Here is a 20,036-nt window from a genome sequence, read left to right on the forward strand (position 1 = left end):
CTAGGAAACCAGCTGTGGACTCAGCACAGGGATTCTGCCCAAGGTCACAGAAGTCGGGCTCCATTAGCTCTTTCCTGGCCCCTGGGTGGAACCAACCCCATTCCCTCCAGGTGCTTAATAAGCATATGCTTGGTGTCCTATTGACTTCTGGGGAGGAACCAAAAGCCCCGGAGAGACTTTGGGACTTAGCGTCTTCTTTCTGTGCCCCTTGCTGGTTTGCCCAGAGCAGGAACCCTGAAACTCAACAGTGGTTGCTGGCACATAGTAGGCACTCAAATTTTAATTGGACTGCCATATGTCCCCCCCCCAAGGGACAAAACAGAATGACCTGATAACACACTGTAGGCCCTTCACCCAGATTTTACCTCTGAGAAATGCCCAGAAGCTTCTCGGGGAGGTGCTTGCCAGCCTGGACATCCCAGGGGCTCAGCGGGCAGCCCAGCCCTGCCTCCTGTCATCAGTGTAATGCATTCATATCTACAGGATGGCAAATTTCATATCCTCCCACCCTCTTTCCTGCATTATTGATGGACTGCACTTTGAAAAAATCAATTAGATCAGGGCGTGGAACTGGAGTTAAAAAGAAGCCTTTAAAAGTCTGCTCTTGTTTTTGCTGTTTTGAATAGGAACAGATAAAGCTTTCCCTCTGGTTTGAATAAGTCAAGCCCAGGGCTAGGTTGGCGGTGATTGGCCAGGACTAGGAAAATGCGGTTAAGATGCAAACCCAAGCAAATATAATCCAGTGTCTGCACAGCCATTAATAAGAGAAGGCAGCAGGGCCTGGAGCCTCCCACATTGGGTGGTTCCTCAACACTGCTTACCCGCTGCCAGAAAACTGGGAAGACTGGTGAGAGAAGGCAAGGTAAGTTCTCTCTGGTTTATAGGTGCATGTCAGTAGAACAATTTTACTGGACTAGGAAGAAACAAAGGAGGAGATTGAAATTTCCTTGGCCTTGTCTTCTTGGATGAGGCTTTTAGAAGATTGAACCAGGAGCTTGTCAGTTTTGCAAACTTCCTGCTGAGAAATTGAGGTAATTTTTAAGAGATCCCTAAACATTAAGGCAAATTTTCAAAAGCTGGGAAAGATGGAGAATACCCCAGCTCAAAAAGATGGTGTAGAGCAAGGTATAAATGAAAACCAGCTTCCTCTACTTGGGGTTCATTCATAGGAGTATTGATAGGAATTAAGGGCCACTGCCTTTTAACCTGGGATTTCAAAACTGCACTCCACCTAGTAGTAGTGTCAAAGGGCACTAAGTTAAGAAATTAGGAGTTGAGGAGGGACGGAGGCCTTTGGGAGACTTTGGTGTCACAGACGGAATCGCACTTTCTAGGTGTCCAGTACAGCAGAGTTCCTTCTGTGAGTATGTCCTGTCCTGCATTTCGGGCTCCTGGCCCAGTGAGTGTCTTGACTGCTAAGTCCCTGTTGGGAATTGGGACCGCTTTTGGCCTCTGGACTCAGTCCTAGTTAGTGCCAACGGGTTTGTCTTTTAGCAGGTTTACACTTAGCTCTCTCCCAGGAACAAATTAGTCTTTATCCCCTTCCCCTAGTTGGGTCATGGCATTTGCCTTTAGTGACTGAAGTCTAGTATTTGCAGAAAACCTGAACAAATATTCCCTAGCAGTTCCGAGCAGCACAGGGTGGGGCAGTGCGCGTTATCAAATTAAATCCTCCAACACTGACTGCTCCGCATCATTGCTCTGCTTTAGGCCTGCTTAGAACAGTAGACAAAGAGAGGTTTTTGTTTGTCTTTTTTTGTTTTGCCAATGTCCACACTAGATAATGGCACATACCTAAACCTAGGTTCATCTACCAAGGTTCAAGAAAAGAATGGCCAGGCATGCTCCTCCTAACAAGCACAATATGCTTCCAAATAGCCAAACCCCAGGCTTTCCTGGTGGCTCAGATGGTAAAGAAACTGCCTGCAATGCAGAAGACCCGAGATCAATCCCTGGGTCAGGGAGATGCCGTGGAGAAGGGAATGGCTACCCACTCCAGTATTCTTGGCTGGAGAATTCCATGGATGAGGAGCCTGATGGGCTACAGTCCACAGAGTCACAAAGAGTCAGACACGGCTGAGTGACTAACACTTTGACAGCAAAATCCCAGAGAGACCTTTCAGGGTGTTTGGTTTTTATTTTTTCTTTTTCCTATGAATTAATGAATCAGTCAAGCCCATCCTTTACCTTTGCCTTGTGAGAGCATTCATCAGTTATGTGTATCATGAGATTGCAAGCCCCTTGAAAGCAAGAACCGGACAGGAATTTTCATTATGTAAAGGCTGTGTGGCCATAGACATGTGTAGGTGCTGATAACCCTAGACACGCCTTGATGGTACACAATGCACACCTCTTTACCTCTCCCTCTCTCCCCACCCTGCCTGTGGGAGGCCACTGCACCACTGGCTGGGTCTGTGGTGGCGGGGGAGGATCTGTCCATGGGCCATGGCCACCTGTCCCTGCTGGCACCCTGAACTCAGTACTCACCAGAGGTCCAACCCACCACCCCCTGCATTGGAAATCCTGGAGTCTTAAGTGATGGACTTCAGGGAAGTCCACACCCTGAATTCTATGTCCCAGTTCTACCATTTTACTTTCCCTTTTCTTCTATGAGGTACAGGGAATGTATTAGTCATATGACAAAAGCAGGATGGGATAGTTTAAGGATGGTTCACTTTAAAAAGTCTGGTAAGTGAAAGCCCAAAAAGTGGACTGTGAAGAGGACCTGCCAAGCAGAGAGTCTGGGAGAATTGGAATAAGAAGGACAGAAGGAATCTCAGTTTTACTCTGATGTAAGCTTTCCAGCCCCATGTGCCACTGGATTTAGGTAAGTTAGGAAGGGTTGCAGTACCTCAGAGTAATTAGAACAGAGATTTTAAGATCAGGTATGGATTTCTTTCTAGTGATATTGAGCAAATTATTTAACCTCTCTGAACCTCAATTTTCCCACAATGTAAGATGAAGGAAATATATTCAGCTTATGAGAATTAAATGAGAGAAATAAAGTCAGTCAACAAAGGGTTTAACACATTTGTCACCCTTCTGGTAAATAGTCATGCCTGTTACCAGAGCTCTTAACAAGGGAAGTGGCAAGGGGGAAGCAGAACTTCCAGTGGGCGCCACCCCCTGACCTTAACGACGTGAACTTGGACAAGTCATTTCCCACATCACTGTGACAGACAGTGCAGGGATACTCCATGAGGATGTGGCCGGATGGCTGACAGGAGATTGGGAAGTGACTTAGGAGGAAAGCAGGTGGGATGCCTGCTCTGAGAGGGATCTCCTCACTTGCTCTGTGACGTTTCAGTCCCGGGAAGACAAGCTCCATGTCTCTGAGCAGCACCTTCCGGGCTGTGGGCAACGACCCTGGGATCATCACCTGGAGAATAGAGGTGAGCTGGGCTGGACGGGGCAGCCTCCTGGGCTGCTGAAGGCCCCCCACACTCAGTCTCCTGCTAGTGGTTCGGCAGCACTGAAGAGCACGGTCTCCTATCCTTGACCCCTCCTGGGTGCACAGAGCGGGCGGGTGAGGTGGAAGAAAGGCTCTTCACTTTAGGAGCAGGGCTCCAAGCAAAAATAAGCTGGCCCTTTATCCAGCCAGTGCACTTCCAGTAAATGCCCTGCAGAGATGGGTGGGGCCTGGGCCACCCAGAAAGCCCCAAGACTACTGGCTGCTCTAGTCAGGACAATGGAACCTGTCTTCCACGGGGCACTGTAGCTCCTGCAAAGTAGGAGGTTTGAGTACAGCATAGATGGGGGCCCTGCTCATCCCTTCTACTCTGGCTTGAGCCCCTCTGACTGACCTGGAGCGCCACCCGTCTGTAGCTGGGAACCGCCCTGGCCCAGAAAGCTTCACCTCCTCCCTACTTTGAGCCCAGTGAGGGACTGCTGCATAAAACCCAGAGGAGATGCCCACCTCACTGTCGTCCACAGGAGGGGTCACAGCTGCCTAGAAAGCTGCTCAGAGCCAGGTCATCCCACTGTTTTAAGGCTCTCCGTGCATTTAACAACTGATAGGAACAAAAAGTTACACAAATTGTGGGATATTTAACATTTTCACATTTGACACACATATTTTACATACAATACACTCACCTAGGACCGCAAGTTTACCTCCTTGGAGACAGTGATGAAAGTCCCATCTGAGGCCACATGAATGGCTCTCCTGGGACGAGCCCAGACATGCTATGACAGATGCATCAGAGCTCCAATCCAGACTCCAGACAGGAACCCTCAGCATGGAACCTGCACACAGTCAGCCCTCAGCGCCTCACAGAATCTGGGTACTCCACTCCGTTCTGACCTGGGCCAGCGCTCGGTGGATGGAATCAGTGCTGGAGACCCCAGTGCTTTGGCTCAGAGACTTGAGGCTCTTCCTTGAGGGCTTATACCCAACTGCATAGGACTGAGGGCGCTCACCAGGTTCCTCAGTGTAGCGAGATGAGACCAGGCAGGTGGTGGGAGGAGGAGAGACCCAGGGCTGTGCAGGCTGAGCTCAGCAGAAGCCGGAGGGGCGTGCGCTCATCCTGGGGCTGGCCGCCATGACCCGTTGGGAACATCTCCGTACCTTTCCACCCACTCTCCAGCCCTGTCACTTGTGCCAAATAATAGCGTGGGGGGAGGAGGCTTGGGGGATGAGGGGGAAGGAATGTAGCCTATCCACACCCCATGTCCTTCCAGAAAATGGAGCTGGCGCTGGTGCCCCTGAGTGCCCACGGCAACTTCTATGAGGGAGACTGCTACGTCATCCTCTCGGTGAGCACAGTCTCGCCCTCTTCCCTGATTCTCACAAGCTCCTCCCTAGAGAGCCAGCTCTGGGGCTTCCCTGGGAGATCTGCCCACTGGTATCAGGCCTCTGGTAACGTCTTGATTCTTCCTCGCTGTTGCATGGAACAGGCTTCCAGTTTGACTATCAAAGGCTGTGCTTAGGCCAAGGTTTTAAATTTTACATCAGAGGGTGGGGGTGTGGCCCTCAGTCTGAGCCTCAGCATGTGGCCCATAGCCAGGCTTCGGCCTCCTGGGCCCAGAACCCAGATTACAGTGCTGTGGAAGAAGCCAGGTGGACACAGGGCCATCTCTGGCCTCAAAAGTGCTCACCTAGCCGAGGGAACAGTCTCCCACGTGGACGGTGCTGACAGAGCCATGCTGGCAGACAGCAGCTCTGTACAGCTGTGAGAGTGCAGGGGTGCAAATGAGCAACAAGAGAACTCTTGCCTGCAGTCCAACCTGGCAAGACCCCCCCAACCTCTGCTTATGTGGAGGACTGTAAGCTGTCAGCATTCTCCCAATGTAGGGAGGGACTTGGGCTGCTAGGTAGGGCTTGAGTCACGGAACAGGTCTGCCCAGGGGCCAGTGCAGCGGGGAAGAGACCGCAGAGCAGGACACAGAGGCCTGAGCCTGCCAAGAATGGGACACAAGTCACCCTAGGCAGCTATGTTCCCAGACCAGAGGGGCGAACTGGCCCCTGAGCCAATCTCTTTGACTACACCCCAGACCCGGAGAGTGGGCAGCCTCCTCTCCCAGGACATCCACTTCTGGATTGGGAAGGATTCATCCCAGGATGAACAGAGCTGCGCAGCCATCTACACTACGCAGCTGGACGACTACCTGGGGGGCAGCCCCGTTCAGCACCGGGAGGTCCAGTACCACGAGTCCGACACCTTCCGCGGCTACTTCAAGCAGGGCATCATGTGAGTAGCTGGGCACACAGCAGGACGCAGACGTGGTCCACCAAAGAGGAAACCCAAAGGCTAAAACGTATGCGAAGAGAGTAATCAGAGAAATGCGAATCAAAACAAAGCTGTCCTTTCCCCAGTGTAAGTTAGAGAGCTGGGTGGTGCTGAGTGTTGGCAAGGCTGTGGGGACATGGGCACCCTGGTCCCCTGCAGGTGGGAGCGAGGACTGGTCCAGTGTTCCGGAGGGCAGTCTGCTACTGCCACTGGGGCAGGTCCCACCCCCTGGGGGGGTGACCCAAAGGAATTCTCGTTCCCAGGTCCACAAGGGCACGGGAGCCAGAATGTTCACAGTGGTATTAGTGATGGTGAGAAGCTGCAGGCAGTGAGGCGTGCCTCCCCCAGGGAGACTGAACAGGAGAAATACTCCAAGACACCACAGAGTACCATGCCATCACATTAGAGACACATCTGACCTGTGGACACACCTTAAAAATTGGGCTTAAGGAACACAGGAAGAAACAGGCTTGAAATATAGAACAGAATGTAAAAAATGACATAAGCACAAAACAACAGCCCACATTTTACCAAAATGAAAATAGATAGATGTTAAACTGTTAGAATGGATGCCTATGGTGGGGAGAAGAGGCGGGGAGGGGAGGGTATGCAGATAAAAGGGAACACAGAAACACTACAAGTGGGGGGTCTTGTAAAGGCCAGTGATGACAGCCTTCCAAGAACTGAGGAGTTTGATCACCTCCAAAATTTACACTTGAGATCTAAAACAAAAGAATTCCAAGGAGCTCAAAAGTTCTGAGGCTGGTCGAAGGCCAGTTCTTGCAAGGTGAGCAGCCCTCACTGAGGACCCTCTGGGCACAGAGCTGCCTGCCGAGTCACCAGGGAGCCCAGCAACAGAGGCCTTTTGCTCCTGGGGGCTTTCTGGGTGCCCTTTACATGTGGGATGCCTAGAGGAGGCTGGGTTGGGGTGAGAACCAAAGGCAGGAGAGTGGTTTCCTGGAGTGAATTGGTCTTCAGGCCACAGGGAGATGACTTGTGCCCCTCCCCCAACACACATGATGTTCAGCTTCAAGAAAACAAAACAAGCTCTTCCATGCCGAGGGGACTCTATCACTCCTCTGTCTGGAGATCTAGTCCTCTGGTGGTTGGTTCCTACTCTTAATATCTCAACTCAAATGTCAGTCCTCCAGAGAAGACAGCCCCAAATGTTCTATCAAAAAGCCCCCCACTGAGGGCAAGTCTGTGGCAGGGGTGACCAGCATCAGTATTTCCCTTGCACATGTACCATCATCACCCATGCGGGCAAAGTCTGCCTCTATGTGACCCACCACTCTCCCCAACACCTGGCACACAGCAGGTTCTCAGTAAGTAACTCAACGGCTGTTCCCTCAGCTACAAGAAGGGGGGTGTGGCCTCTGGGATGAAGCACGTGGAGACCAACACCTACGGTGTGAAGCGGCTGCTGCACGTGAAGGGGAAGAGAAACATCCGGGCCACTGAGGTCAGTCCTGCCCCCGTCTATCCTGCGCCTGAGGCCTCAGCCTGCCACCCGGGAATTCCTCCTGCCTGATGTCTACCTCTTCCCTGCAGGTGGAAATGAGCTGGGACAGTTTTAACCGAGGGGATGTCTTCCTGCTGGATCTTGGAAAGGTCATCGTCCAGTGGAACGGCCCGGAGAGTAGCAGTGGGGAGCGCCTGAAGGTGTGGCCCATGCGGCCGGCCCCTCCTCTCCCCCAGCTACTCTTTGCTTCTTCTTTCCTGACTGGCTCTTTCCTGCCCTTCCAGCCAGACGGCCTGCCTTTGAGCAGCATCTGTTTCAGAGACAGGCCACATGACAGGCTGTGACTCAGCCTGGGGTTCCTCAGCATCAGGGTAACCCCTGTGTCTGGGACCCAGGCTGCTTCTCTTGGAGCTAAGGGCATCCCTGGCTTTCTTTACAGGCGATGCTTCTGGCAAAGGATATTCGGGACAGGGAGCGAGGGGGCCGTGCTGAGATAGGAGTGATTGAGGGAGACAAGGAGGCTGCCAGCCCGGAGCTGATGAAGGTCCTTCAGGACACCCTCGGCCGGCGCTCCGTTATCCAACCGGCAGTCCCAGACGAGGTCATAGATCAGCAGCAGAAATCAAATATCACGTTGTATCAGTGAGTAGCTAAGGCTGGCTGCTGGTTGGAAGCTGGGGTCGGGGGAAGGTGGCCCCCAGAGAAACAAGCACTTCTGCTTGGCTCCATTTGGGGTGCAGGCACATGGGTTTCTTTCAGTATTTCTTCAAATGCAGCTTCTACAAGGAGCTCGTTGTTCCCTGAGCAGCTACTGCCTGCTCTTGTTAGCAATGATTCCTGGTCTCTAGGAGAGAATGTTCTTTGACTCAGGTCTATGCATCCCAGGGGTGTGGATGGGATAATGTCAGGGGCCGGGTAGAGATAATATTCAGGAAAGAGATGCACAGAAGTCTCCCCCAGACAACAGCGTCCATCATATCTCAGTCCGCACTCAAGCCATGCCTGTCGCAAGAAGTCAAACTCTACCCAGAAACTCCATCCTAAGACCAAGCCAGGAAATAGCAAACTGACCACATGATGCTTTGTAGAAGGGAAGGTACAGGCTAACTTCTCCCCTTCTCCAGTGTCTCAGACTCATCTGGGCAGCTGGCGGTCACAGAGGTAGCGACGAGGCCTCTGGTCCAGGACTTACTGAACCCTGATGTGAGTAGCACTTGGGTGGGTTTGGCTTGGGGTAACCGGACCTGGCTTCAGAGGCAGGCCGCATGGAGAGGCCTTCCTTATGGTCTCGGGCAGCAGTAACCATTTTTGTCCTTGGCCATCTGCTTCAGGACTGCTACATCCTGGACCAAAGTGGAACCAAGATCTATGTGTGGAAAGGAAGAGGAGCCACAAAGGTTGAGAAACAGATGGCCATGTCTAAAGCCCTGGTAGGAGCTATGGACATGCAGTATTATCCAAAAAGTCTGTCCATGAAACGTCAGAAGTGCTTGGAGAGCCATATTAGGCACTAGAGCACAAAACATCACAGTTATATCCGGGACTTCAAAGTCAGACAGACAAACTGGGATTCAAATCCCAGTCTAGTGTTACCTCCTGGGGTTGTTGTGATGGTTAAATAACATTTGTAAAGCACTCAAACACACTGGCACACACACCTGCCCAATAAAAGGTGGCTGTTATTATTGAAGGCGGTATCACATATCAACAGCCCTGTCCTCAAGGAACTTATGACATTATTGTGCAGCCTCCTGCAGCTGAACCAAGCAGGATGCATCTTCCAAGCAAAAAAAGCAAATGAAGGTGATGCAAAGTCAGTAGCATACAGAAGTGCTGAAGGAATATACTATAAAGGATTTAAAAAAAAATCAGTAATAATCGTGACCAATGAAGGAATGCCAAAATGTTCCATTCAGTCCTTCCCTTGAGGCAGCTAGCCTGGTTCCTAGACAGAAGTGAGTTAGAATTTGACTCTGACTCCCAGAAGGGAACAATCCTACCCAGTGGCTTCAGAGGGGTGAATTACCAAGCCAAGAACCCAATGCATCCCCTGACTGACCTGCCTTTGGGGGTGGGGGTACCCCCAGGATTTCATCAGGATGAAGGGCTACCCCAGCAGCACCAACGTGGAGACCGTCAATGACGGTGCCGAGTCAGCCATGTTCAAGCAGCTGTTCCAGAAGTGGACAGTGAAGGAACAGACCGTGGGTCTGGGGAAAACATTCAGCGTGGGTAAAGTCGGTAAGACTGCCCCCAGATGGTGTTCTCATTGTGGGGAGTCTCTAGAAAGACGGGCATGGATGCTTTTCACTCACCTGGCTTCTCCCAACCCCTTCTCTGCAGCGAAGGTTTTCCAGGATAAATTTGATGTAACTCTGCTGCACACCAAACCAGAGGTGGCAGCCCAGGAAAGAATGGTGGACGACGGCAATGGCAAAGTTGAGGTAATAAGCCCAGCCACCCAAGTGCCAGGGCAGGCAGGGCACCGGCTCTCCTGGCTGCTTTGCTGCAGAGGAGCTCACGGGATCCTGTCTCCTCCGCTTCCCTTGTCACCTCTGGGGCCTCAGGACTCTTCCCTAAGAGGTGTCTGCATCTGCAGGGCTCCCCCACAGTCTTCAGGGGAGGGAAAGGTAGACACCCCAGTGTGCTGTCAACAGCTCAGCTGGCAGACACATTCAAATCACCTCTGAGCTGTGATGGGGGTGCATCTGACCAGGGATGACCTAGTTCTCCGGATTCAAATCATGCAAATGGGATAAGCCCTCAGCACTGGGAGGAAGCACCAGAGGATGAGGGACACTGTGAATGGACCTTTGTGCCTCATCCACCTGGTTCTCTGCTCAGCATGGCCCAGTTCCCTCCAGGTGGCTGTTTGTTCACAGAGGACTCCCCATCCCTGGGGAACTGTGTCTCCTTCTATGCCCAGGTCTGGAGGATAGAAAACCTGGAGCTGGTCCCCGTGGGGCACCAGTGGCATGGCTTCTTTTACGGGGGAGACTGCTATCTGGTTCTCTATACGTACGAGATGCATGGGAAGCCTCATTACATCCTGTATATCTGGCAGGTAGGCCTGGGCCAGGCTCTTAGCTTTGGATCGTGGTGCTTCCTCTGGCCGCTGAGCTGGGGCTGGGGGTGGCAGGGACCCACTGCACCCCTCTCACCCCTGCAGGGCCGCCACGCCTCACAGGATGAGCTGGCAGCCTCAGCATATCAGGCGGTAGAGGTGGACCAGCAGTTTGAAGGGGCCCCCATGCAGGTTCGGGTTACCATGGGGAAGGAGCCGCGCCACTTCATGGCCATCTTCAAAGGAAAGCTGGTCATCTTTGAGGTGAGAAACCTTAGGTACAGTTACACCAGAAGCAGAATGCTCAGAACCAGCAGGGCAGCAGGGCCCTGCGGCAGCGGACAGGAGGGGTGGAGAGTGGGGCTTGGGCTGGACACAGACGAGAAGCGGGTGACTCTAAGACACTGAAGTGCATCCCGGCTGCCTAGGCTTCAAGTCCACACCCCTGCCCAGTTCATGTTCAAGGTCTCGTATAATCTGGCCCATATTACCTGTGCAGGTGCATCACCCCCAGCTCCCTAACCTCCACACTCCACTCTTCAGGTAGGTCTCCTCTTCAGACCTCACATGTGCCCTATCATTCCCTGTCTGCCTCCCGCAGCCATTGTGCCCCTTCAGATTCAAGTCCCATGTCTTCCTGAAAGCCTTGGCTGAAGCGCCACCAGGACTGTATGGCATCACATGCTTGATACACACAAGTCTGTGGTCAAGTCCTAGTCTTGTCATTAATTAGCCAATTTTCTGAGCCTCAGTTTCCCCACCTGCACAGTGGGATAATAATACCTACTTCACAGAGTTATTATGAGGATCAATAAAATGATATAGCTAAGGCACCGTCCACTAGCGGCTCTAGGCGGAGAAGGCAATGGCAAGCCACTCCAGTACTCTTGCCTAGAAAATCCCATGGATGGAGGAGCCTGGTGGGCTGCAGTCCGTGGGGTCGCTAAGGGTCGGACACGACTGAGCGACTTCACTTTCACTTTTCAGTTTCACACATTGGAGAAGGAAATGGCAACCCACTCCAGTGTTCTTGTCTGGAGAATCCCAGGGAAGGGGGAGCCTGGAGCGCTTCCGTCTATGGGGTCACACAGAGTTGGACATGACTGAAGTGACTTAGCAGCAGCAGCAGCAAGACACCAGAAAAGAGCCTGGCATATAGCCCAGGTCTCAGAATGAAAGCTAACACTATTTCTTAAAAATATTTATTTATTTGGCTACAGAGGGTCTTAGCTGTGGCATGTGGGATCTAGTTCTCTGACCAGAGAAGCTGGGCCCCCTGCACTGGGAGCACAGAGTCTTAGCTGCTGGACCATCAGGGAAGTCCCCTGAAAGCTAACACTGTTGGTACCATAACTCCAGCTCACCTCGACCTCTCCCAGTTAGCTTAGAAGCTCCGTGATGGCAAAGATGGGGTCAGATACAGCCCTGTTCTCCACAGCGCTGGCCCAGTGCTCAGCGCACACAGTATACCTTAGATCTGGACTCTGCTTTTCTCTTTCTCTCTAGGGTGGGACTTCTAGGAAGGGAAATGCTGAGCCGGATCCTCCAGTAAGACTCTTCCAGATTCAAGGACATGACAAATCTAACACCAAAGCAGTGGAGGTTCCAGCCTTCACCTCCTCCCTAAACTCCAATGATGTCTTTCTGCTGCGGACCCAGGCAGAGCACTACCTGTGGTATGGCAAGGTAGGACGGCTGGCCCAGCAGTCACACCCAGCCCTTGGCTCCCAGCCCTGCGCCCACCCTCTGGTCAGCAAGGGCAAAGGAACTTACAGTAGGCTGGAGCAGTCCTCAAAAAGAGGAGCCTTTTCCTAAAGATTCTTCAAAGGGACCAGCAATATTCCTCACAATTAGGCCTCCAGTTACACACTCAATAATGGCACTGCTCACACCCAGGGGACCCTCCATAAACAGCTAAACACATGGAGGCTGGATGCAGGATGGAAAAGGCAATCTTTCCACACCAGTTTGGTGGACTGTAATAGGACAGGCATTAACATGAACAAAAGAACACTCAAAATATGGTTTTTGTCAATTCAGATTTCATCTGCATTGAAAAGCACTAGAACTGTTTTACAAAAGAGAATTGAATAGGAAAAGCTGCTCAGTGTTAATAGTCATTAGGGAAATGCAAATAGAAACACCAATGAGATACCACTACACACCTATGACTAATGACTAAAAAACCGATAATATCTAGTGCTGGTGAGGACAAAACGCAATAGGAATTCTCACACACTGCAGGTGAGAATGCAGATATGGCCTTTGAAAACAATTTGACAGTTTCTTATAAAACATATGCTTATTGTATGAGCCAGCCACTCCATTCCTGGGTATATACCCATGTGAAATAAAAAACTACCTTCACAGAAAAACCTATACACAAATGTTTAATAGCACCTTTGTTTGTAATTGCCAAAAACTGGAAGCAAATCAACTGGAGGATGGTTAAGCAAGCAGTGGTGCTTCCACACAATTGGAATGGAATACTATTCAGCTACAGAACACCCACAACTGCAAGGAAGAATCTCAAATGCATTATGCCAAGTGAAAGAAGCTAGACTCAAAGGTCACACAGTGTAGGATTCCATTTACCAGGTTCTGGAAAAGGCAAAACTGTAATGATGGAGAACAGATCAGTGGTTGCCAGAGGCTAAGGATTCAGGGAGGGTTTGACTACAAAGGGGTGGGTAGTCTGAGGGAAACTTCTGCAGTGGTGAGGCAACTTGTCTGTTTTCGCTGTGGTGGTAGTAGCATGATTCTATGCATTTGTCAAGAGTCATAGAACTCTATGGCAGAAAGGGTGAACTTTCCAGTATATAATTTTAAAAATAAGCTTAATTTTTTTCTTAAAAAAATAATCAAAAGTAGGTGCTAAAATTCCAACTGAAGGTGAAACAAAAGTGACCCACTGAGCATTTCAGAGTCTAGTCTTGTCCTTTGCTACCACACTGTTTTCCTCCTTCCCACCCACACCCCACCCCACCCCCACCCCCGCCTCCGCCCTTCCCAGCACCGGAACTCACCCATCTATCTCCCGGTCCTGAGGTCTTTTGGCTTGGTAACTAATCCTGGCTACGCTGAGTTATTAGTCTAAGGTGCTTTATTCCCACATCAACGTGCCTGTGTGTGACTAACATCTGTGTTCTCCCCATCCCATTCTTAGGGGTCTAGTGGGGATGAGCGGGCGATGGCTAAGGAGCTGGCCGGACTTCTCTGTGATGGCACCGAGAACACAGTGGCTGAGGGCCAGGAGCCAGCTGAGTTCTGGGACCTGCTGGGAGGGAAAATTCCCTATGCCAGTGACAAAAGGTACAGGACCGCAGCCTCCCCTCTGTTTGGCTCCCCCTGCCTCCCAGACTGGTGCACTGCAGGTGATTTCCAAGCAGCTCACCTCTACACGGACTGTATTGCAGACTACAGCAGGAGATCCTAGATGTCCAGTCTCGTCTCTTTGAATGTTCCAATAAGACTGGCCGGTTCACTGTCACTGAGATCATAGACTTCACCCAGGATGACCTGAACCCAGGTGACGTGATGCTCCTGGATACCTGGGACCAGGTAAGACACAGCCGGAGAGCTTGGAACGAATGATAGACATCCTCAAGCTTTAGGCTATTTTTTTGTATAGTATCTCTCCCCCAAACCCCAGTTAAGCCAGGGTAGCCCTGGACTATCCCCAAGTCAGTCAAACAATTTTCAGTGGTGACCAAAGGAAAAGCCTGCTTTTTTGCCGGGGTTGGAGAGAACAGAATGTTGTTTACAACTCACCATCCTGGGAATTTTCCCACCATGCTCTGGGAAAATCACGCCATCCTATCACACACTCCATTCTGTCAGGCCCAAGAGCAGCAGGCTCCACACCTGCAGATATGGGCCTTTGGGGGAATAAAGGGATAGAAGGGCCACCCATCTTCAAGGCCACCCCTCCACCACAGCCGGTTTTCTTTAATTCGGCTCAGCAAACACCTCCTCCTTTCTAATCACTGTGCTGGGTGTGGTGTCACTAAGGCGAAGGGCCCCGCCCCACTCTCAGAGTCCACAGGCTGACGGAGGGTGGAGGAGACCGGACATAGAATCATCATCCTACTGTGATGGAGGTACACATGAAGTGCCATGGGAACACAAACTAGGGGCACTCAACACAGTTCAGGGGCTCAGAGAAGACTCTGGAGGAGGTGGCTCCCAGACTCCAAGGAGAAACAGGTATTAATCAGGTAAAGAGGCCATTCCAGGCAAAAGAAAAAGGCAGGAAATAGTCTAGTATATAGGGAACTACAAAGAGTATTATCAGAGTATAAGACAGAGTTAAAGAGTGCCCTAGAGGTGAAGCTAAAGAAGTAGGTATGGACCTTACCAACCAAGTCAAGAAGTCTGAAACTTACCCTGGAAAGCTACTGAAATGTAAGCAGGTGAGTGACATGGTCAGACTGTGCTTGAGGTCACTCACTCTGGCGAGTGTGGGAGAGGAGGGAGGGGGTGTAAGAAAAAAGAAGACTGCCCGTCAGCGCCCCATGGTCCTAGTCCAGAAAGAGCTGCTGCCGGCCCACACAGAAGCAGGGGAGTAGAGCTGAATGGACGGTGACCCATTTGACAAAAGCACGGGAGGTAAACTAGTTAAGTCCTGGTGATACAGAAGGCATTCAGGATGATTCCCAGGTTACTGCCTTGGGTGACTGAATGGACACCATTCCCCAAGAATGGAGACACAGATACAAGTTTAGAAAAGAGCGACGTGTTGGGGGTGTTATACTTGAGGTGCTTGGAGACAGCCAAGAGATGTTTTGCAAGAAGCTGGATTCAGGAAGCTGAAGTTCAGAGAGTTCAGGACTGGAGATATAGAAATCAAAACAAACCTGAGAAAAACTTTACGCTGACAGGGAAAGATGGGGCAGCGCGTACTATCTAGTACTTAGCCTTTGGCGTGAGCTCAGTAACAAACGGTCTCTACGACAACAGGTGTTCCTGTGGATCGGGGCTGAGGCCAATGCCGCAGAGAAGGACAGCGCTCTGTCGACTGCCCAGGAGTACCTGCACACTCACCCCAGCGGCCGAGACACCGGCACACCAATCCTGATTGTTAAACAGGGGTTCGAGCCTCCCATCTTCACAGGCTGGTTCCTGGCCTGGGACCCTCACATTTGGAGCGTAAGAACGGAGAAGCAGGGAGATGTTCTTACTGCCAGGGTACTCAGCACTGACAGCTCAGAAGGATGGCAGGGCACTCGAGGGCCGAGTCAACCCAGGACTGTACCTCCCCACTCCCATCTCCCCTCTCCCGTTTTTACCTTCCTTCTCTTTCGCACCCTGCACAGCAGTAAGATCAGTCAGCAAATTCACAGCTTGCCTCAGGAACAGGCAATGTGAGAAGCAGTCAAGTTTGTGAAGTATGTCCATTACATCCTGATAGCCAGGGGAACATTGTTGCCTGTGTTACAAATGAGGAAGCTCAGAGGAGAAGTTACCTGTCTACAGTCATAACCAGTAGGAAGAAGACAGGTTTTCTGACTCCTAGTCAACTGCTCTTAGTATGGAACATTGAGGAGCCACCAGCAAAGAGTGCAGATCATGTTTAAGTACCTTCCAACCCTGCATAGACCTGGAAGGGGGGATTTTCCTTTCTGCATATCTCTGAAATGTCTTCTGTCCCCTGGCTTTTTTGCTTCTCTCAAGGGTTATAGACCAGACCTGAGACGTCCTTCCACTGTAAGCAGGGTCTCATCCTGTGTTTTCCATCTCTTCTTTCCAGGCAGGGAAATCATATGAACAGTTAAAAGAGGAGCTGGGAGACGCTGCTGCTATCACAAGAATCACTGCTGTGAGTTTCTTGCAGGAGCTATTCACAGGCAACCAGAGCCAGAGAGAAACAGCAGATGCTACAGACACAGCATGGCCAAAACCCTATCATGTCCTTCTCAGTATCACTCTGGTGGTCCAATTTGATGTGAAGATTGTTTTAATCGGTAGAAAAAGCAGGCTTCAGAGTCGAGTTCCTTATTTTACTGCCTTCCAGAATTTAGAATAGACTTGCTGTTACCAAGTTGAATTATTTAACTCTGTCACTCAGGAGAGATTAAATTTACTAGTAGTATTTTTCAGAAATAATAAGCTTCTAACCCAGGTGACACTATTAGTTTCTGACAGAGGCATCCACAGAAACTCAGGCCATTACCCCATTACTCAGGCTGTTTTAACAGCCCCCCAAAAGTGGAGCTCTCGGCCGAGAATCCAACAGTTCTTTGACATCAGGACAGTGCACAGCACCACTGTCCAAACCATCTGGCATTTTGTTGTTTGTGCTCTACAAACTCAACATTTCAAAACTCATGGCAATGTAGCATCTTTAAAATGTATTTAAGAGAAGTATGACTTCAACATGAAATCATCTGAAAGCCAGAAATGTAGAGCCCAAGTAAAAGTACCAAGAGAAGGGATGTGATCACAGCATTTAAGTGAGATTTATGCAAAACATTTACGCCAACTCTATACAGGATTTACCTTAGACTCACTGAATCAGCTTCCCAAGAACCCCCAAACTAGAATATTTTAGATTTCCAGATGACTCTGACATGCAGCCAGTGTTGGGGACCACTGTTCTAAAAGATGATTATAAAGGATGAAGTGGTAAAAAACAAAATTTAAATGTTATAAACACAACTTCAATTGCACAGACCTGAGTGGTCTTTTATCGTGTCTACATTCTTATCTTCCCTAGGATATGAGGGACACAACCCTTCCCCTGAATTCTGAGCCAAAATATTACCCCCTAGAAGTTCTACTGAAAAATCAGAGTCAGGAGTTGCCAGAGGATGTGAACCCTGCCAAAAAGGAGGTGAGTGACTGCCATGAGTGGAGCTCTGCGTGAGCACCACCGCGGAGTACAGCCAACACTGTACACACTCAGTAGACAGCTGACTGACCCAGGAGCTCCAGCCGGAAACCCAGGGCTCCTTCTTGACTCTTTTTCCTCACCTCCCACATCAACCCGTCAGCTAGCTGCCACCTGTGCTTTCCTTCTCTCTGCTGCCAGCATGCTCAAGCCATCATGGACCACTGCCACAGGTCCCCAGTGAGTTTCCACCTCTGTCCCTACAATCTGATCCCCATATTACAACCAATGGGCTTTTAGAGCAGATGATACTCTTCTGTTTAACACACCTCGAATGGCTTCCCACTGCACTTAGAATCCAGAGTCCTCGCAATGGCCTCCAAGGCCCTGTACAACCTGGCCCCTGACCACCTCTGATTCCGTCTTACAGGCCACTGCTGTCTTCACTTACAGCCCTTTAGCCAGTTGCTGTTTTTATGTTCCTCGAACATGAGCCTTTCTGCTGGCTACTGCACCTGCCTGAAAAAACATTTCTCCTAGATCATCAGAGAGCCAGGTCCGTCTCATGTGACAACTGCAGGGTCACTTCCCCAGGAAGGCCTTCCCTGACCACCCGACCCTGCCTCCCTCAACCGCTACAGTCCCTTTGTACTTGGTCACTCACTGTCTATCTGCCCCACTCCCTGATACCTTCAAATGCAGGGACCTTGTCTGTATTGTTCACCATCACATTCTCAGCTTTTCAGCACCTAAATGGTGACTGGCAGATCCTAAGTGTTAGTCGCTCAGTCATGCCCGACTCTTTGCAACCCCATGGGCTGCAGCCCACCAGGCTCCTCTGTCCATGAGATTTTCCAGGCAAGGATACTGGAGTGGGTTGCCATTTCCTCCTCCAGGGGATGATACACTTCCCAACCTGGGGATCAAACCTGGGTCTCCTGCACTGCAGGCAGATTCTTCACCAACTGAGCTACAAGGGAAGCCCCCTGGCAGATCATAGCCACAACTTAAGTTTCAGCTGATTTAATTAACAGTCATGTTGAATGAATGAATTTATTTTCCCCTTGAAGGGTCTCTGGGCTTCCCTGATAGCTCAGTTGGTAAAGAATCTGCCTGCCCCCCGGTTCAATTCCTGGGTAGGGAACATCCACTGGAGAAGGGATAGGCTATCCACTCCAGTATTCATGGGCTTCCCTGCTGGTTCAACTAGTAAAGAATTCACCTGCAATGCAAGAGACCTGGGTTCAATTCCTGGGTTGGGAAGATCACCTGGAGAAGGGAAAGGCTACCCACTCCAGTATTCTGCCAGGAGAATTCCATGGACTGTATAGTCCATGGGGTCGCAAAAAGTCGGATACAACTGAGTAACTTTCACTTGAAGGGTCTCTAAATTTTCCACAGTGTCTTATGTAACCAATTATTAAGGATCTGGGCTACAACTTTCTTGAAAACAGAAACCATATCTTAATAATTTTACTTGGACTTGAAAATACTCATTACCATTAATAAATAAATGTTAGAATGTTATGCTCTCAACAAGATTCACCTAATCCTGCATTGGAAAACATCTGGATAAAAGATGGCAGATTAAAAAAAGAAAAAAATTAATAAAAAATGGCAGATAAGGGCATAAAGCAAGGAAAACTGTCACTCAATTTAGTTCTCCATTCAGCCAAAGCCTAATGTTTAGCACTCATACATAATATATAACCCATTTCTTGTCCTTCTGGCAAGAGACTGGTGCCAGGTGGGACTGCAAGTGCAGTGAACCCAGTCAGCGCTTCCACAGGCTATAGTGGGATTCCACAAGCTGAAGAGCTCGCCAATGAATAATTTAAGTCAAACACAGACTTTCTGAAAAATTCATTCTACTTCCCCTTTCAAGAAACTACTTGGGACTATCTCTTGGCCCCTCTGCCCCCACCCCATTAATATTGACAGGTGCCAGGTCTTCTAGGAAATGGCAACCCACTCCAGTGTTCTTGCCTGGAGAATCCCAGGGACGGGGGAGCCTGGTGGGCTGCTGTCTATAGGGCCACACAGAGTCGGACACTACTGAAGTGACTTAGCAGCAGGTCTTCTAACTAGAAACTTTGTTTTCTCTCTTAGAATTACCTCTCTGAACAGGACTTTGTTTCTGTGTTTGGCATCACAAGAGGGCAGTTTGCTGCTCTGCCTGGCTGGAAACAGCTCCAGATGAAGAAAGAAAAGGGGCTTTTCTGAGGCAAGAAGGCATCTGCCTATTACAAGATCCCAGAAGAGAGCAGACAGTGCCAACATCAGGAAAGAATTTCTCTAATTTCTGCCTAATGTCCAACTATACTTAATGGAGAGAGAGTAGAGCCTGCCAATCACAGCATGTATTCCATTTTTCTCATCCCTGCATTTCTTAGTTGTCATATACCTAAGATGTTAGCTGCTCACTTTGAAATTTTTATGCTGTTCTGGCTGAAGCCTTAGCAGAAAACGCTAAAACTGCATGAAAATCTGGAGAAGTCAAAAGTAAGAGAACAGAAAAAGTGTTTAAAGTGCTTAATTCTGGGGCAAGGGCCTAAGTTTGTTTTAAATTTTAAGGTTGGTATTTTCTATTTAACCCACAAATCATCAAATTTATTCACATATATACCCTGAAGTCAAAATCTAAATGCTCAAATCTGTATGTGCCAGAAGTTTAAGTTTTCAAATAAAGATACCTATAAGAACAAAACGGGAGTTCTTATTTTGGGTCTGCCCATTAGGGTAACTATTGTGTCATAAGAGAGAACGTTCAGTACTGGGGAGTCAAGAGGCACTGCTGGGCTTCCCTAGAGTGGCTCAGTGGTAAAGAATCCACCTGCTGATGCAGGAGACATGAGTTCAATCCCTGCTCTGGGAAGATGCCACGTGCCATGGAGCAACAAAGCCCATGAGCTGCAACTATTGAGTCTGCGCTCTAGAGCACAGAAGCCCCAA

General features: G+C 49.9%; 1 protein-coding gene across 4 annotated transcripts; it reads left to right on the top strand.

Moving 5' to 3' along the window:
- Nucleotides 1-33: 33 nt before the first annotated feature.
- Nucleotides 34-19,807, top strand: AVIL (advillin). 4 transcript variants are annotated; one of them, XM_055396639.2, is made up of 19 exons: nucleotides 34-3,392; nucleotides 4,681-4,755; nucleotides 5,494-5,690; nucleotides 7,083-7,191; nucleotides 7,281-7,391; nucleotides 7,631-7,833; nucleotides 8,316-8,394; nucleotides 8,523-8,621; nucleotides 9,279-9,432; nucleotides 9,535-9,635; nucleotides 10,118-10,255; nucleotides 10,361-10,519; nucleotides 11,762-11,941; nucleotides 13,422-13,567; nucleotides 13,672-13,816; nucleotides 15,215-15,403; nucleotides 16,005-16,073; nucleotides 16,971-17,087; nucleotides 19,194-19,807. In XM_055396639.2, exons 1-19 carry the CDS (start codon nucleotides 3,327-3,329, stop codon nucleotides 19,305-19,307), a joined length of 2,451 nt encoding a protein of 816 aa, XP_055252614.1. In that variant the 5' UTR covers nucleotides 34-3,326; the 3' UTR covers nucleotides 19,308-19,807. The 4 variants fall into 4 exon arrangements, with proteins under 4 accessions (XP_055252614.1, XP_055252612.1, XP_055252613.1 ...); XM_055396637.2 differs by having other exon boundaries at nucleotides 34-862; nucleotides 3,308-3,392; nucleotides 9,279-9,635; XM_055396638.2 differs by having other exon boundaries at nucleotides 9,279-9,635.
- The last annotated feature ends 229 nt before the right edge of the window (nucleotides 19,808-20,036 follow it).

This window comes from Moschus berezovskii, chromosome 6 (genome assembly GCF_049115385.1).
Source record: "Moschus berezovskii isolate FMDL1 chromosome 6, NW_MosBer_1.0, whole genome shotgun sequence".
NCBI classification, from domain to species: domain Eukaryota; kingdom Metazoa; phylum Chordata; class Mammalia; order Artiodactyla; family Moschidae; genus Moschus; species Moschus berezovskii.